This window comes from Anopheles merus, chromosome 2L (genome assembly GCF_017562075.2).
Source record: "Anopheles merus strain MAF chromosome 2L, AmerM5.1, whole genome shotgun sequence".
Classification (NCBI taxonomy): Eukaryota; Metazoa; Arthropoda; class Insecta; order Diptera; family Culicidae; genus Anopheles; species Anopheles merus.
In genome coordinates, this window is record NC_054083.1 from 35031523 (window position 1) to 35044767 (window position 13245).

Below are 13245 nucleotides of genomic sequence, written 5' to 3' on the forward strand. Positions count from 1 at the left end.
AGCCTATAGAAAATACCCTTGGAGTTCCGCAAGGAAGTGTTCTTGGACCAATTTTGTTTATAATGTATATCAATGACATGAAACAGGTTTTGAAGTCTTGTGAGATCAATCTTTTTGCCGATGATACTGTTTTGTTTATCTCGCACAAAGACATCAAGCAAGCAGAGTCTCTGATTAATTGTGATTTAAACGCTCTGGATGGTTGGCTTAGGTACAAAAAGCTAGCATTAAACGTTAAGAAGACTAGTTACATGGTAATGACTGCTGGTGTATTAAACAGCCCCCCATCCATCGTGATAAATAAGGAACCAATCGAAAGAGTCCGTCAGGTTAAATATCTGGGGGTTATTTTAGACGACAGATTGAAGTTCAACACTCACATAGACTGGGTCATCGCTAAAGTGGCATCAAAGTGTGGGGTTATTAGTAGGCTGGCAAAAGATCTCGATTTTTTTGGGATAGTCAACCTCTATAAGTCACTGATTTCACCACATTTTGATTTTTGCTCGTCGATTCTGTTTCTTGGCAATAAGGGACAAATTAAAAGGCTTCAGAGATTGCAAAATCGTATTATGCGTTTAGCTTTAGGGTGTGGCCAACGTACGTCGTCTTTTGTTATGCTAGATATTCTTCAGTGGATGTCTGTAGAGCAGAGGATTGTGTATCAAACCATGACCTTTATATTTAAACTTTTGGGGGGCCTTTTGCCAGGGTATTTAGGGGAACGCATTGTTCGAGGATCTGATGTTCATCGGCACTGTACACGCAGAGCAAATGAGCCGAGGGTTCCCAACTTAACTTCACATGGTGCCAGAAACTCTTTGTTTTTCAAGGGGATTCAATTATACAACAGATTACCCGGAGAAATCAAGAATGCGAGTAACTTGCCAGACTTCAAACGTAGGTGTGCGGCATATGTTAAACAAACTGTGTAATGTCATATTTGTGTAGAAGTCCTATGTCACTATGTTATGTACAACTGCACTTGTCATCATGAGCTTGATGATGATGATAAGATTTTTCTTAATATATGAAATCAAATTAGAAAAAATATATAAGAAAGAGACAACATAAGTTTGAGACACGCGCGCGTACAAGTGGACAATCGGATTTAGTTTGGGAGAGCTTGCTGTCTGCATGTCTGGGAGGTCACAGCGAGATTCACTCATTGATGATTGTAAGTGGCCAATTCCAGATACATTAGGTTCTCCTGCATCGGAAGGTAGTGCCCTGGTGCCATCGTTGGTACCAGCGGAACTGGCCATATGCATGTTGCAGTGTGTCCTGATAATTTCCAATACATTAGGTTCTGCTGCTTCGGAAGGTAGTGCCCTGGAGCCGGTGTGGCACCAGTGGAACTGGCCATATGCATGTCGCAGTTAGGTCCTGATGTGTTTGATGGAGTTGACCCGTTTTTTCTTGATGAAACTACGTCGGTCGTCTTGGGTGTGTGTATGACTTGGTGATTTCTTTTGAATGACGTCCGATGCCACCACTTGCTCGTAAATTTTTATTTTGTTCAAAAACTACCTAAGAGTAATATTATCGTAAAGATACTTCCGTCCTTCTCAAACCTGTGTTGGGGTAAGAGGTGGGACTTATCATCATCATCTTACTTACTTACTTACTTATCCGGCACTACAACCGCTTTGCGGTCTTGGCCTGCCTCAGGAGTGTCCGAAACCGCTCACGGTCTCGCGCCTTCGTCTGCCAGTCCGTTATCCCGGCCTTAATGGCGGACGCCTCCACGCCATCTTGCCACCTCAATTTGGGCCTACCACGCCTCCTCTGTCCTTGTGGACGGCCTAAAAAGACTTTACGGGCTGGGTCGTCCGTTTCCATGCGTATAACATGGCCAGCCCACCGGAGCCTGGCGAGCTTTATACGCTGTACGACAGTGAGGTCGCCGTACATCTCGTATAGCTCGTCATTATAGCGGCTCCTCCATTGTCCTTCCACACATACGGGGCCAAGTATCCTTCTGAGCATCTTCCTCTCGAACGCGGCTAAGAGGGTTTCGTCAGATTTGGACAGTGTCCATGTCTCAGAGGCGTATGTGAGTACTGGTACTATATAGTTACTATATAGTCCCAGCTTCGTCCGTCGCGACAGGTTCTTTGAGGTAAACTGCTTTTTCAGGCTGTAGAATGACCGGTTGGCAGCCAGCATCCTTGCGCGCAACTCAGCTTCCATGCTGTTGTCGTTGCTGACCTTTGACCCAAGATAGGTGAATTGTGGGACGACTTCAAAAGTGCGTTCACCTATCTGTACGTCACACCTACGTAGATTCGGATTATTTATTGGTAGGTCCGCTGATGTTGCCACCATCAGTTTGGTCTTTGCCTCGTTTATCTGCAATCCGAGGCTCTCTGCCGCCTGCTCAATCCCTTGGTAGGCTTCTGCTACATAGGAGAGCCGCAGACCAATGATGTCTATATCATCAGCGTATGCCAGGATCTGGGTTGACTTATAGAAGATGGTTCCCGTAGTCTCCACCCTCGAGTCGCGGATGGCCCTCTCTAGCGCCAAGTTGAATAGGAGACAGGCAAGCCCGTCCCCCTGGCGCAGACCTTTGGTGGTAGCAAAAGGTCCTGAGAGTTTTCCATCCACCCTCACCTGGCATGTGACGTTGGTCATAGTCATTCTAACTAGCCTTATCAGTTTGGCCGGGATTCCAAATGAGCTCATAGCGTCGTACAGTTTTACCCTGGCTATGCTATCGTATGCGGCTTTGAAGTCTATGAAGAGATGGTATGTGTCGTTTTTGTATTCAGCCATCTTCTCCAAGATCTGCCGCATGGTGAAGATCTGATCAGTGGTTGATTTTCCGTTTCGGAATCCTCTTTGATAGTTTCCTACTATCTCTTCGACGTGCGGGACAAGGCGATCCTGAAGGATCAGGGAGAATATTTTATAGGCGGTATTCAACACCGTAATACCCCTGTAGTTGTTGCAGTCCAACCTGTCTCCCTTCTTGTATACGGGGTAGATGATGCCGAGATTCCAATCACAAGGCATCGATTCGCTATCCCACACCTCAGTAACAATTTGATGAATCTCGTTTTCTAGTCGTGCACCTCCATTCTAGACCAGTTCAGCTGCAATTCCGTCGGTTCCGGGTGCCTTGTTATTTTTCAGCCGACGGATAGCCTTTCGTGTTTCTTCTATGCTAGGTGGCAGTAGCATGACACTATCTGCTAGTGGCGCTTCTAGCTGTTCGTTTAACTGGTCGTTGAGTAATTCATCAAAGTACTGAGCCCACCGCGAGAGGACCTCTGGCTGGTTACTAACCAGATCTCCATCCTTGTTGCGACAGCAGGTTACCTTAGGTACCACGTTGTTTCGGTGACCTGCTATCGCTTGGTAAAACTTTCGTGTCGGTCCGTACGCCTCTCTGGTTTGCTCGAGTTCCCGCATGTTTTGCTCTTCCAAAGCATGCTTCTTAGAGCGGTGAACTCGTTTCTCTTCGCGTCTGAGCCGTGAATATTCCTCTGCGCATGCCCGCGTTCTATGCCGTTGCTGCATTGCTCGGTATGCAGTATTCTTACGTTCGGTCACTTGTCTGCATTCATCGTCGAACCAGCCAGATTTGGTGTTGCCACGACGTGGTGGGAGTATATTTCTTGCACAGTTTATTATTTTTGTTTTTAGAGCGTTCCACCTCTCGCTCGTAGTTTCATATCTGTTTTCTGGTAGTAGAGACTCGTCTAAAGCGGCTTTGAATTCCTGTTAGACAGTAATGTCCCTTAGAGAGTCCGTGTTGAGCCGAGGCTGCGTGTTTTCTCCGCCCCCATTGGTGCGGGGGCGGGCGATTCTACAACGTATCACTAAGCCAACCAAGTAGTGATCGGAATCGATATTGGCTCCTCGATAAGTTCTGACGTTTAACAGGCTCGACTGTCGTCGGCGGCTTATTAACACGTGGTCGATCTGGTTGAAGGATTCGCCATCCGGGTGCGCCCACGTCATTTTGTGGATGTCCCTCCGCGCAAATTTGGTACTTCCTATAACCAGATTGTTCGCTGCGGCGAACTGGACCAATCTACTACCATTATCGTTACTGTGCTCATGCAGACTGTGACAGCCAGTGTATTGGCGGTACATTGGCTCCCTACCGACTTTTGCGTTGAAGTCCCCCAGGATGATTTTGAGGTCATGCCTGGGGCACGCATCTATAGTTCTAGCGAGGCGGCCGTAAAAAAGGTCCTTCTCCTCTTCCTCTTTATCTTCGGTAGGGGCGTGAACGTTTATGAGGCTTATATTAAAAAATTTGCCTCGCATGCGCAGGGTGCATAGCCTATCGTTTATAGCCTTGAAATCTATGATTACGGATTTCAGCCGGGGACCTACGGCGAAACCCGTTCCGAGCACGTGGTGGCGGTCGTGGCAGCTGTAGTAAATATCGTAGCATTGCTTACCACGCCTGTTGTGCACACCGTTCCCTAGCCACCGAATCTCTTGTAGAGCTACGAGGTCCATGCTCAATGTGGCTAGGGCGTCATCAAGTTGTTTCAAGGCTCCGGCTTTGCTAAGAGTGCGTACGTTCCATGAGCCCATTTTATCATCATCATCATCATCATCTTAATAAAAGAAATGACGTATTTTTTGCTTTTTCTAGGAGAATTACGATATAATATTCTACTAGTCCAGTTTTTGAACATCTTTTTATGGAGTCTAGGTCCTAATGAATAAAGTTCAGCAAATCTTCTTCTGGTTTATTAATGTAGTAATTAAATTATTTCCATATCTTCAATTTCATTCAATTGAAATTGGTCTAGTTTGGATTAAACTTAAATACAAAACAGACTTACCAATTAACTGGGATTTCTGCCACCATAATAGAGCTTGCCTGGTGAAGAAATAGATATTCATATTGAGTCACTTTTCGTTACAGACTTTCATTTTCTTGGCAATATATTTGACCAAAAAAGTATTCCTATTTGCCAAAAAAACCTTAAGTCACTAAGGTCTTTTACTAATAGGCCGACGATTTGTTCAACTTTCACATAACTCAAGCCACATTGAGGGATTGTCTATCTCACCTAAGGACCACGTAGTCCAAGTTAACGATGTTTAGTTTCATGTAAACGTACATGCATAAATTAATATTAGAGTATCCGTTTAAACCACTTGAGATTGATGCGACAACTTTTGAACAAAGAAACAAATTACTATTAAAAACTGGTTTACATTCAAATTATTCTGAAATCTTGCACATACACTAATCACGCACAGGCTGCAACGCGATATTTTATATTAAGATTGCTTAGAATCTCCTACTTTACTTCAAAATATTACTTATTACTGCAAAAAAATCCATTTATATGAATCATCATCGTCAGTACAAAGGGCCCTTCTTGTAATTGTTCCAGGGTTTAGAAGTATAATTGATATTTGTCCAAAGTGAGCACAACCGGACTGTTAAAAAGTCGAAAGCATTTATCTCAACACTGGGTATCGAATCGTTTCCTAAAATCTCCAATTATGCATTATTCCTCCAACTTCACCGCTGTACCATCGTGCCGCTATCTTTCAGCCAAACCTTCCACCGTACGCTATTGACCGTTGACCCGTTTCACATCCTCCGAACTTCATCGGCCAAACTCATCGCTACTCCGCAGCGCACACTCAAGCCCACAGCGTGAGAAGACACGGAACAACCAATTACTACGATCGGCTCCCGGTCACAGGTCAGGGTTTTGAAGCCGCCGGCAAACAAGCCTTCACCCCTGACACCGTTTTTTTTTTATTTTCGGCGCATACTTATTCAAATCATTGCTCCGATAGAGCTAATCAACTCAACGATAATCGTACATCCCCAACGTACAAGCCACCATCTTCATGATAGTGATGAAGATGGATCTTGCGTTAAGCTTGTTGAGAAGTGTGATGTATTTCACACGGTTACAGCGAAGGTAGAGATCAGAACGTTAAAGCCTACAATTTGTGTCCACTATTTGTGAGCGTTGGAGCTTCGCCAGCACATCAGCAAACGTGCGGCGTGTACCGTAGCTGCGCTATGTAATTTATTCTTAAGAAACAATAGAACACACTAGCCCTTCCACGGGTCAGCTCTTGCCTAATCTGCCCGAGGTTAGCTTATGACATCCCAGTGGTCTAAAACGAATCTTCATCGATCAACTGGAACTCTGCTCAATAAATCAGCCTCTCAGTCTAGAATGGAGGTAGCAGATTTTAATTGACCAACCTTTCCGCTCTGTACGCGCGGCCAACTGCCAACGATGTGCCCTCCTTAGTGTGGCCTTCAGTGTCGCAATGCTGCTAGATTAGCACCTGCCGATGATGTTGTTGACGTATTGCCACTGCCGCAGTACTCGCAACGTGCAGCAGAGTTCGCTTGCAAATCTCTTTACCTCTGTTGACCCCTCATTCGATCGATTGCAAACCGCGGCTGCAAATGTGGCTTGAGTGACAATTTCGCCCGTCACAGACCGACGAGTGACTGATGGCTAGAGGAAGTTACCTAATTCCCGAGCGTATGTGTGTGTGTGTGTGTGTATGTGTGCACACATGCCGATTGCCCTCCCGCTGCTGATCGATTCGTTTCGCTTTAATCGAGCCCCCGGGTCGGGGTGCCTCGCCAATCGATCAATCGATCATACTGCGATCGGCAGATTGGACAGATAGAAAATGAACCTCGCACCGTTGGGGGTATGCAAAATGTTGTGTATAGAGACGGATCGCTGACTCCAAACCGTCGGCACTGATTGAGCGCACTCTAAATTGCTGTTTCAAATTAGTGCTCAAACAGAGAGTAAGAGAACGAGTGATAGAGAAAAAGAGAGAGAGAGAGTGGTTTAATGGCTTACTTTTCTTCTGACATGTTGTTTCTGTTCCCATTTGTGTATGTTTGCAGGTACGACTGTCACAGCAACGGTGGCCTTCACCGAGGGAACCACAACGTCGTCCACTGCGACGACTACCCCAACGGCAATGACCAAGCGCAGGATGACTAATCGGGACAATAAGCTGATGTCGGTTTTGCAAGCCCGGCGCACCGCGCTGTCCCGCGACCGGTGGCGCAAGGAGTACCACCATCCATCATCCTCTTCCGCCCTGAAGGCTCGGCAGCAGGCGAGCGTCGCGGGCAATCTGGTCGAAGACAGCAGCACGCCCGAATCGAACCTGATCGTACCGGTCAGCTCATCGTCGTCCTCATCTTCATCATCAAGCCGCATCGCCCCGGTGGATGAGTTTCTCGACACGGACGAATCCATCCACGGCATGTACGTGGTGAATCCGCGCACGGGCAAGATCGCACTCCAGCAGACGGGCGCAACCATCAAGCTAGCCAAAGAGACGAACAACTTCATCGGCATCGTACCAGCGCCGATCGGTAACAAATCGCTCGAAATTACCAAGCTTACCTCGGCAAAGGGTGCGGCGGCCACCAGCGCTGCACCGATCACGTCCAGCCCGACGACAACACTTCACACCGGCGCCCGAAGTCTCTACCTCGAGACGCGCGGTAAGCGTTTGCGAGAGCGCAAAACCTTTCCACCGCTGTCGACGGAACGATCGGTCGAGGAAAGCGATCTCATCCCGTACCAATACTTCGGGCAGAAGCTACTGCCCGCCCATCACAAGGCGGGCCTGGATGCGCGGAACCAGGTGATCAACACACGCCGCACACATCTAAACAAGCTGAAGGAGGATGCGCTGGGCGAGATGAACGACGGTATCAAACCGTCGACGGAGAAGAGCAAGTTCTGGTCGAATCGCTATCAGTCACGAAACGTTGTCGCGCTCAACAACTACCTGCGAAGGGGTGGATCATTGCCTCTCACTACGACGACGACAACGACGACGACAGCAGCGAGCATTACCTCAACTGTTTATCCATCGACCATTCCTTACAGCAGTTTACAGCCTGAAGGTGCTCCCGTACATTCGGATGCTCTTACGAATTCAATGATTGCACTGAGCAATCTCTCCGACGGCAATGACGAGGATGAAAAGCAGGTGTTTTCGCGCAGTGCAAACTTTACCACACCGAACCGTACAGACCCGGACACGCGGTCTTATGAAGCTATTCCAAAGTCCAACACTCCAACGACGACCAACGCTATTGTGAAGTCTTCGTATGTGGAACCCGTAGAAAGTAGTCCTCTCACGACGACTGAGCTCCCAAGCAATCACAAAACCCTGCTGGATGAGTACGCCGGCTCACCCGGTGCACTGTACGGGTCCGGTTTGAGCTCTGGCATTTCCAAGCTCATCATCAACTATCCGGACGATGCCACACCGGAAGACTTCTATCGACCGCTCAGTAGCTTCGAAACGCACGCCCAGATCGTTAATCTTCAGGAAGCGACGGAAGATCCTGTCCCGACGACATCCGTGCCCACCTTCGATGAAGACTACGATACACCGAGAAATCTTGTGTCCCTGCCGGATATTAATCAAATCTTCCGGAACCTTTCCACACCGACTACGACGGAGATGACGACGACGATGACGACCACGACGAGTACAGTGCAACCGACGACTACCAGCACGATGGCACCAGCTCCCGCACGATCGCGGCTTAATACGCGCGTCTACGTTCCTGTCAGTCGTTCCACAACGACCCGAACGAGTACAACGCCACGAACTACTACTACGACCACCACGACAACAACATCCACTACCACGGAGCAACCTGTAGAGGAAGAAACGGAACCTCCAACGACCATTCTTATTCTAACCTCCAAACCAACCACGGAAGGATCGTTCGCTTCAACAAGTTCCACGGAAGCTCCCGTAACGCCGGCCGTGCCTTCAGCAACGCCTTCCGTGTACGTGAGGACAACCACCTCCCGACACTTCCGACCTTCGGCTCCTCCAACGGTCGCCTCCCCGCCGAAACCAACGCGTCCGACGACCACCACCAGCCCCCCGGAACACCGAACGGTCGCCATCTTCACCGGTCTCCGGCCTAGTCCCCCTGATACAGCACCTCCACCGAACGGAACGGAAGCCGGATTTAATCCCATCCTTTCGCACATCTTCCCGAAGCTAGCCGGCCCGGTGCTCTCCACTCGAACGCCACCCAGCCTGGACCTTTCGCTCGCCTTCACCTCACCACCCCCGGTAGATCACAGTTCCGGCACGAAGAAACCGGCCGTCTCGTTCGACGGTGTGCTGCTTCACCACAACAGTGACGTCGTGATCGAGATGCGCAAGATGAACACGGCCACCTTTGTGCTAGCCGGGCTGGGCATGCTGCCAATCGTCATCATCGTGCTGTACGTGCTCAAAGCGACCGTGTTTAACCGGGAGAACAAAGTGTCCCACGATCTGGAACGCTACATCCCGGACGGTCAGCCACCGATCAGCCCGGTGGTGCGGTTGGAACAGTCCGACACCTCCAGCGCAACGGATGAATCCATCATGACGGACCATGATTTTAATCGGGGCAATTTGCGCTTCAAATCCCTGCTCGGGGAGGGTAACTTTGGGCAGGTGTGGAAGGCGGAAGCGGACGATCTGGCGGGCCATCTTGGGACGACACGCATTGTGGCGGTAAAGACGGAACGGAGCGACAACGGGCACGGTGATCTGAAGGCGGAGGCTGAGATTATGCGCAAGCTGGGCTCGCACCCGAACGTGGTGACGCTGCTCGGTGCTTGCCTGGAGCAAGGTTTGTGGAGGAGTCGCCCCTGGTACGCTTCCCCGAGCAACTTCTAATGCACTTTCCCTTTCGCTTTTACTCCACACAGATCCTCAGCTGCTGATCATGGAGTATGCAATGCGTGGCCGATTGCTATCACTGCTACGTGCGGCCCGCGGTGCTGTCAACGGGCTCGCCCCATCGGTGCACAACAATCGACCACCGATCATGCCACTGTCACCGAGGCGATTGACCGGCTTTGCCCATGATATTGCCCGCGGCATGGAGTACATTTCGGAGAAGAAGGTAACGAGTGGCCTGTGAGGTGTTCCGAGATTCAGCTTGTTCAACCGTTTTCCGCTTCTTTTGTTTTTGTGTTCAGATCGTACATCGTGATTTGGCCGCGCGGAACGTGCTCCTCGACCACAACGGTATCTGCAAGATCTGCGACTTTGGTATGTCGATCGATCTGGAGAAGGTGAAATCGTCGCACGCCCAAATCCGAATGCCCCGCAGCCACCAGCACAGCGAGTCGCGGTTCAAGTTTGACCTCAGTGCGCGATCGTTCGGCATCGGTAGGCATCACAGCCATGGCCACGATCATGCGTCCCATGGACGGCATGGTGGTGGTGGTGGTGGCGGTGCTGGAGGTGGTGGAAGTGGAGGTGGACATAGCAATAGTCACGGGCATGATACGAAGAGCCGGCCAGCGCTGCCGATCCGCTGGATGGCACCGGAGGCGCTACAGTATCACATCTTTTCCCGCGAAACGGACGTCTGGGCATTCGGCATTGTGCTGTGGGAGATTGCCACGCTAGGTAAGGCTCTGTTCCGTATCTCCAATCAATCTAAGACATTGCATTCTAACCAATGCCTTCTCTGCTTCAGGTTGTACTCCTTACCCGAGCTTATCGGGCCGTGAGGTAGTCCGGAGTGTCCCGAATGGTGCCCGCCCGGAGGTGCCCGCCGACTGCCGGCCGGAGCTGTACGATCTGATGCAGCGCACCTGGCGGAAGGACCCACGGCAGCGGCCCACGTTCAGTGAGGCACGCACGTGCCTCGCGAGGACACTCTGCCAGTGGCAGCTGGAGGACAACGATACCTCCAACACGTCCGAATATCTGGACGTGAGCGGGTTTAGCGAAGATCTGGAACAGGGCATGGTGTACTTCAACCGGCGAATATCCGAGTTTGAGTGTGAAATCTGATGGCAGCATAAACCTAGCGCACGTTTTCCTGGTGAAAATGTGCACTCCGTCGGGTTTTGTCTACCGCGTGGAGGAGGTTTTTACAACAAGCCGGTTGATAGTTATCGGCAAACTTGTACATATCTAGGCTCTCTGTTTTGTGTTTTACTCGATATAGCTACTACCCCATTCCTGTCCTTGCACCAAACCAATCATCTTCATCCAATTTTCAGTATACACACTCACTGTAGCTACGCGCTGTGGCCGAGCTCGGTGTTAGTACATTCCGTTAAATTATCTTCATTTGTTAGTTGTGTAGGAACGGCTCTGCTACTTTGTGGGATAGCTTTAAAACACCTGTCAACAAGCGCACTGATTAAGCAAAGGAACGTTTAATGACACACAATAATGATATGATATATTCTGAAGAGTTTGGCGAATGGCAGGCAGAACAGTTTCGCATGCGTCACCGAAAGACGCGCCTGTGCAAGTGATAGCAAAGCAATTTAGTGCACTGTTTAGTAATTGTTTTGTTTTGTTTTTCTCTCTTCCTCTCTATTTCTCTGTCTGTCCCTCACTTGGTCCTTTATTCAAAGCTTTTGTGCGTACATTTCAACAAAATGTAGCGCGTGGCTTCAAAGATTGCAGGTGATTCCAGTAACTGCATTAGCTTGTCCTAAACCTTTACCTTTTATTTCCAAAAATAGTATTTTTCGCCTTTCGTCCCATTAGTACATAAGATTATTTTATTTGTAATATTTTATACGTTTGAGGCTGTTCCACTATTTTGTCGGATGGCCGTTTAGGATTGAGTGAAGTGATTGAAGGAGAAAGTGGAGAAAAAATATAGGTGTCTCCTTCAAGAGGTGGTTGAAGAAGGATGAATAAAAAGTTTTGATGTTTTGTGACAATACCTGTATGGCGTGTTCTCTCTTGTCGGTTAACGTGACGTCCGAAATAAATCGTATGGAAGTTGTAAGATACTACGCGTGACCATTGTTTTAGCATGCGTTCAGAGAGCATTAAATTATTGGTGAATAAACCGTGACAAAAGCTCCTCTTCATCGAGGAGTTTTAAATACATAAAATTGAACCGTACACTGAAAGATTTAGGCCCAACGAGAAGGCAATGCTGATGGTAACTACAGCCTGTAGAATGTACTGGGAAAGATTCTGAACAGCACATTTGATAAATTATACTGAATGCTGGTAGGGATAAATTTTGCCTAAGCTAAGAAGAAGAAGTATTTGAGAAGTCATTGAAGAAGTAGCACAATAGCAGCTTATACTGTACATGAGCTTAGAAAATAGAGTCAATGCAATTGGGGTGCAGTACTTTGCTGCTGATCATCATAATCAGACTAAGTAATAATACAAAGCGCAATTGATTTCCTTTTGATATGACACAATCTTCATGTTGATTGATACTTTAATGATACTATTTAATTATTTTAATGATGAAACTACTTTTGGGCATTTGGGGAAAGTATGCCACTATTTTTGTTGGAATTGAAGCTGTCAAAAACGTAATCTTTGCACTCCATACTAGCAGAATAGATTGTAATTATAAGCGGATAGTCACCAAATTTTTTCTCGAAGAACTGATCAGCACTGAATATTTAGCGGAACGGGTTTCGTCCGAAATGGGAGCTTTGATGACTCGAGATACATACTAGAACCGCACGTGTTAAAACAGGCAATACAAGTGTGGTTCTAGACCCTTACTTTGACTCAAATAAATAAAGAAAGTGATGAGAAAAAAACTTTTACCTATTGTGAACGAAGAGCCAATAAGCCAAGAGACTTAATTATATTCCATGTTAAGATCTGTTGTTAAGATCTGATGTTGAAGTCTGTGTTTCAACACCCATAACTGAACGAGATTTTTTATCCTTATTCCTAACAATTATTTGAAACCCGAATAAACTCAATTAACTATCAAAGCAAAAGGTAAAAAATTTCACTGTCTCATGAAACAACGACGACGCAAAATATTATCCATTTTGAATGCTCCAACCTGGCGATCGTTTCGACAAAGCTTTAAAGCTCACGATGATCGTTTTTATGCGCGCCATCTAGCGTTGGGTTCCAAAAGCACTTTGCTTTTCTTGACTACAGTAACGGACAGAAATTACTCCTCGCATGTTTCTTTGATGGTTATTTGATTGACTCGAGTCAATTGAAGACAAATGAAATCATTTTTTTCTAGTATTGACACTATACAAAACAAATGAAAAGTGTCACAATACAAGATCATATAAAATATTCAAACAATATCACTAATAAGCACCTTCCGACAAAATTAAATGTTACTATGATAAAAGAATGACGGACTATCCGAAAATTTGAACCCTCGTGTCGATTCCCTTTGCCTACAGGTAGTCCTTGACCTATCAGCTATCCCGTTTTCAAACAACCCTTCCCCTCCACCAACACGGAACATCA

General features: G+C 47.5%; 1 protein-coding gene across 8 annotated transcripts in view; it reads left to right on the forward strand.

The window, feature by feature from the left end:
• Window positions 1-11713, forward strand: part of LOC121592991 (mucin-5AC) — an 81433-nt gene extending 69720 nt beyond the window's left edge. For all 8 annotated transcript variants that reach the window (XM_041914996.1, XM_041914998.1, XM_041914995.1 and 5 more), the window contains exons 4-7: window positions 6878-9643; window positions 9723-9919; window positions 9996-10431; window positions 10502-11713. In XM_041914996.1, coding sequence (XP_041770930.1) covers window positions 6878-9643; window positions 9723-9919; window positions 9996-10431; window positions 10502-10821 — 3719 coding nt within the window. In that variant the 3' untranslated portion in view covers window positions 10822-11713. The remainder of the gene's footprint in view (window positions 1-6877; window positions 9644-9722; window positions 9920-9995; window positions 10432-10501) is intronic.
• Window positions 11714-13245: the final 1532 nt, after the last annotated feature.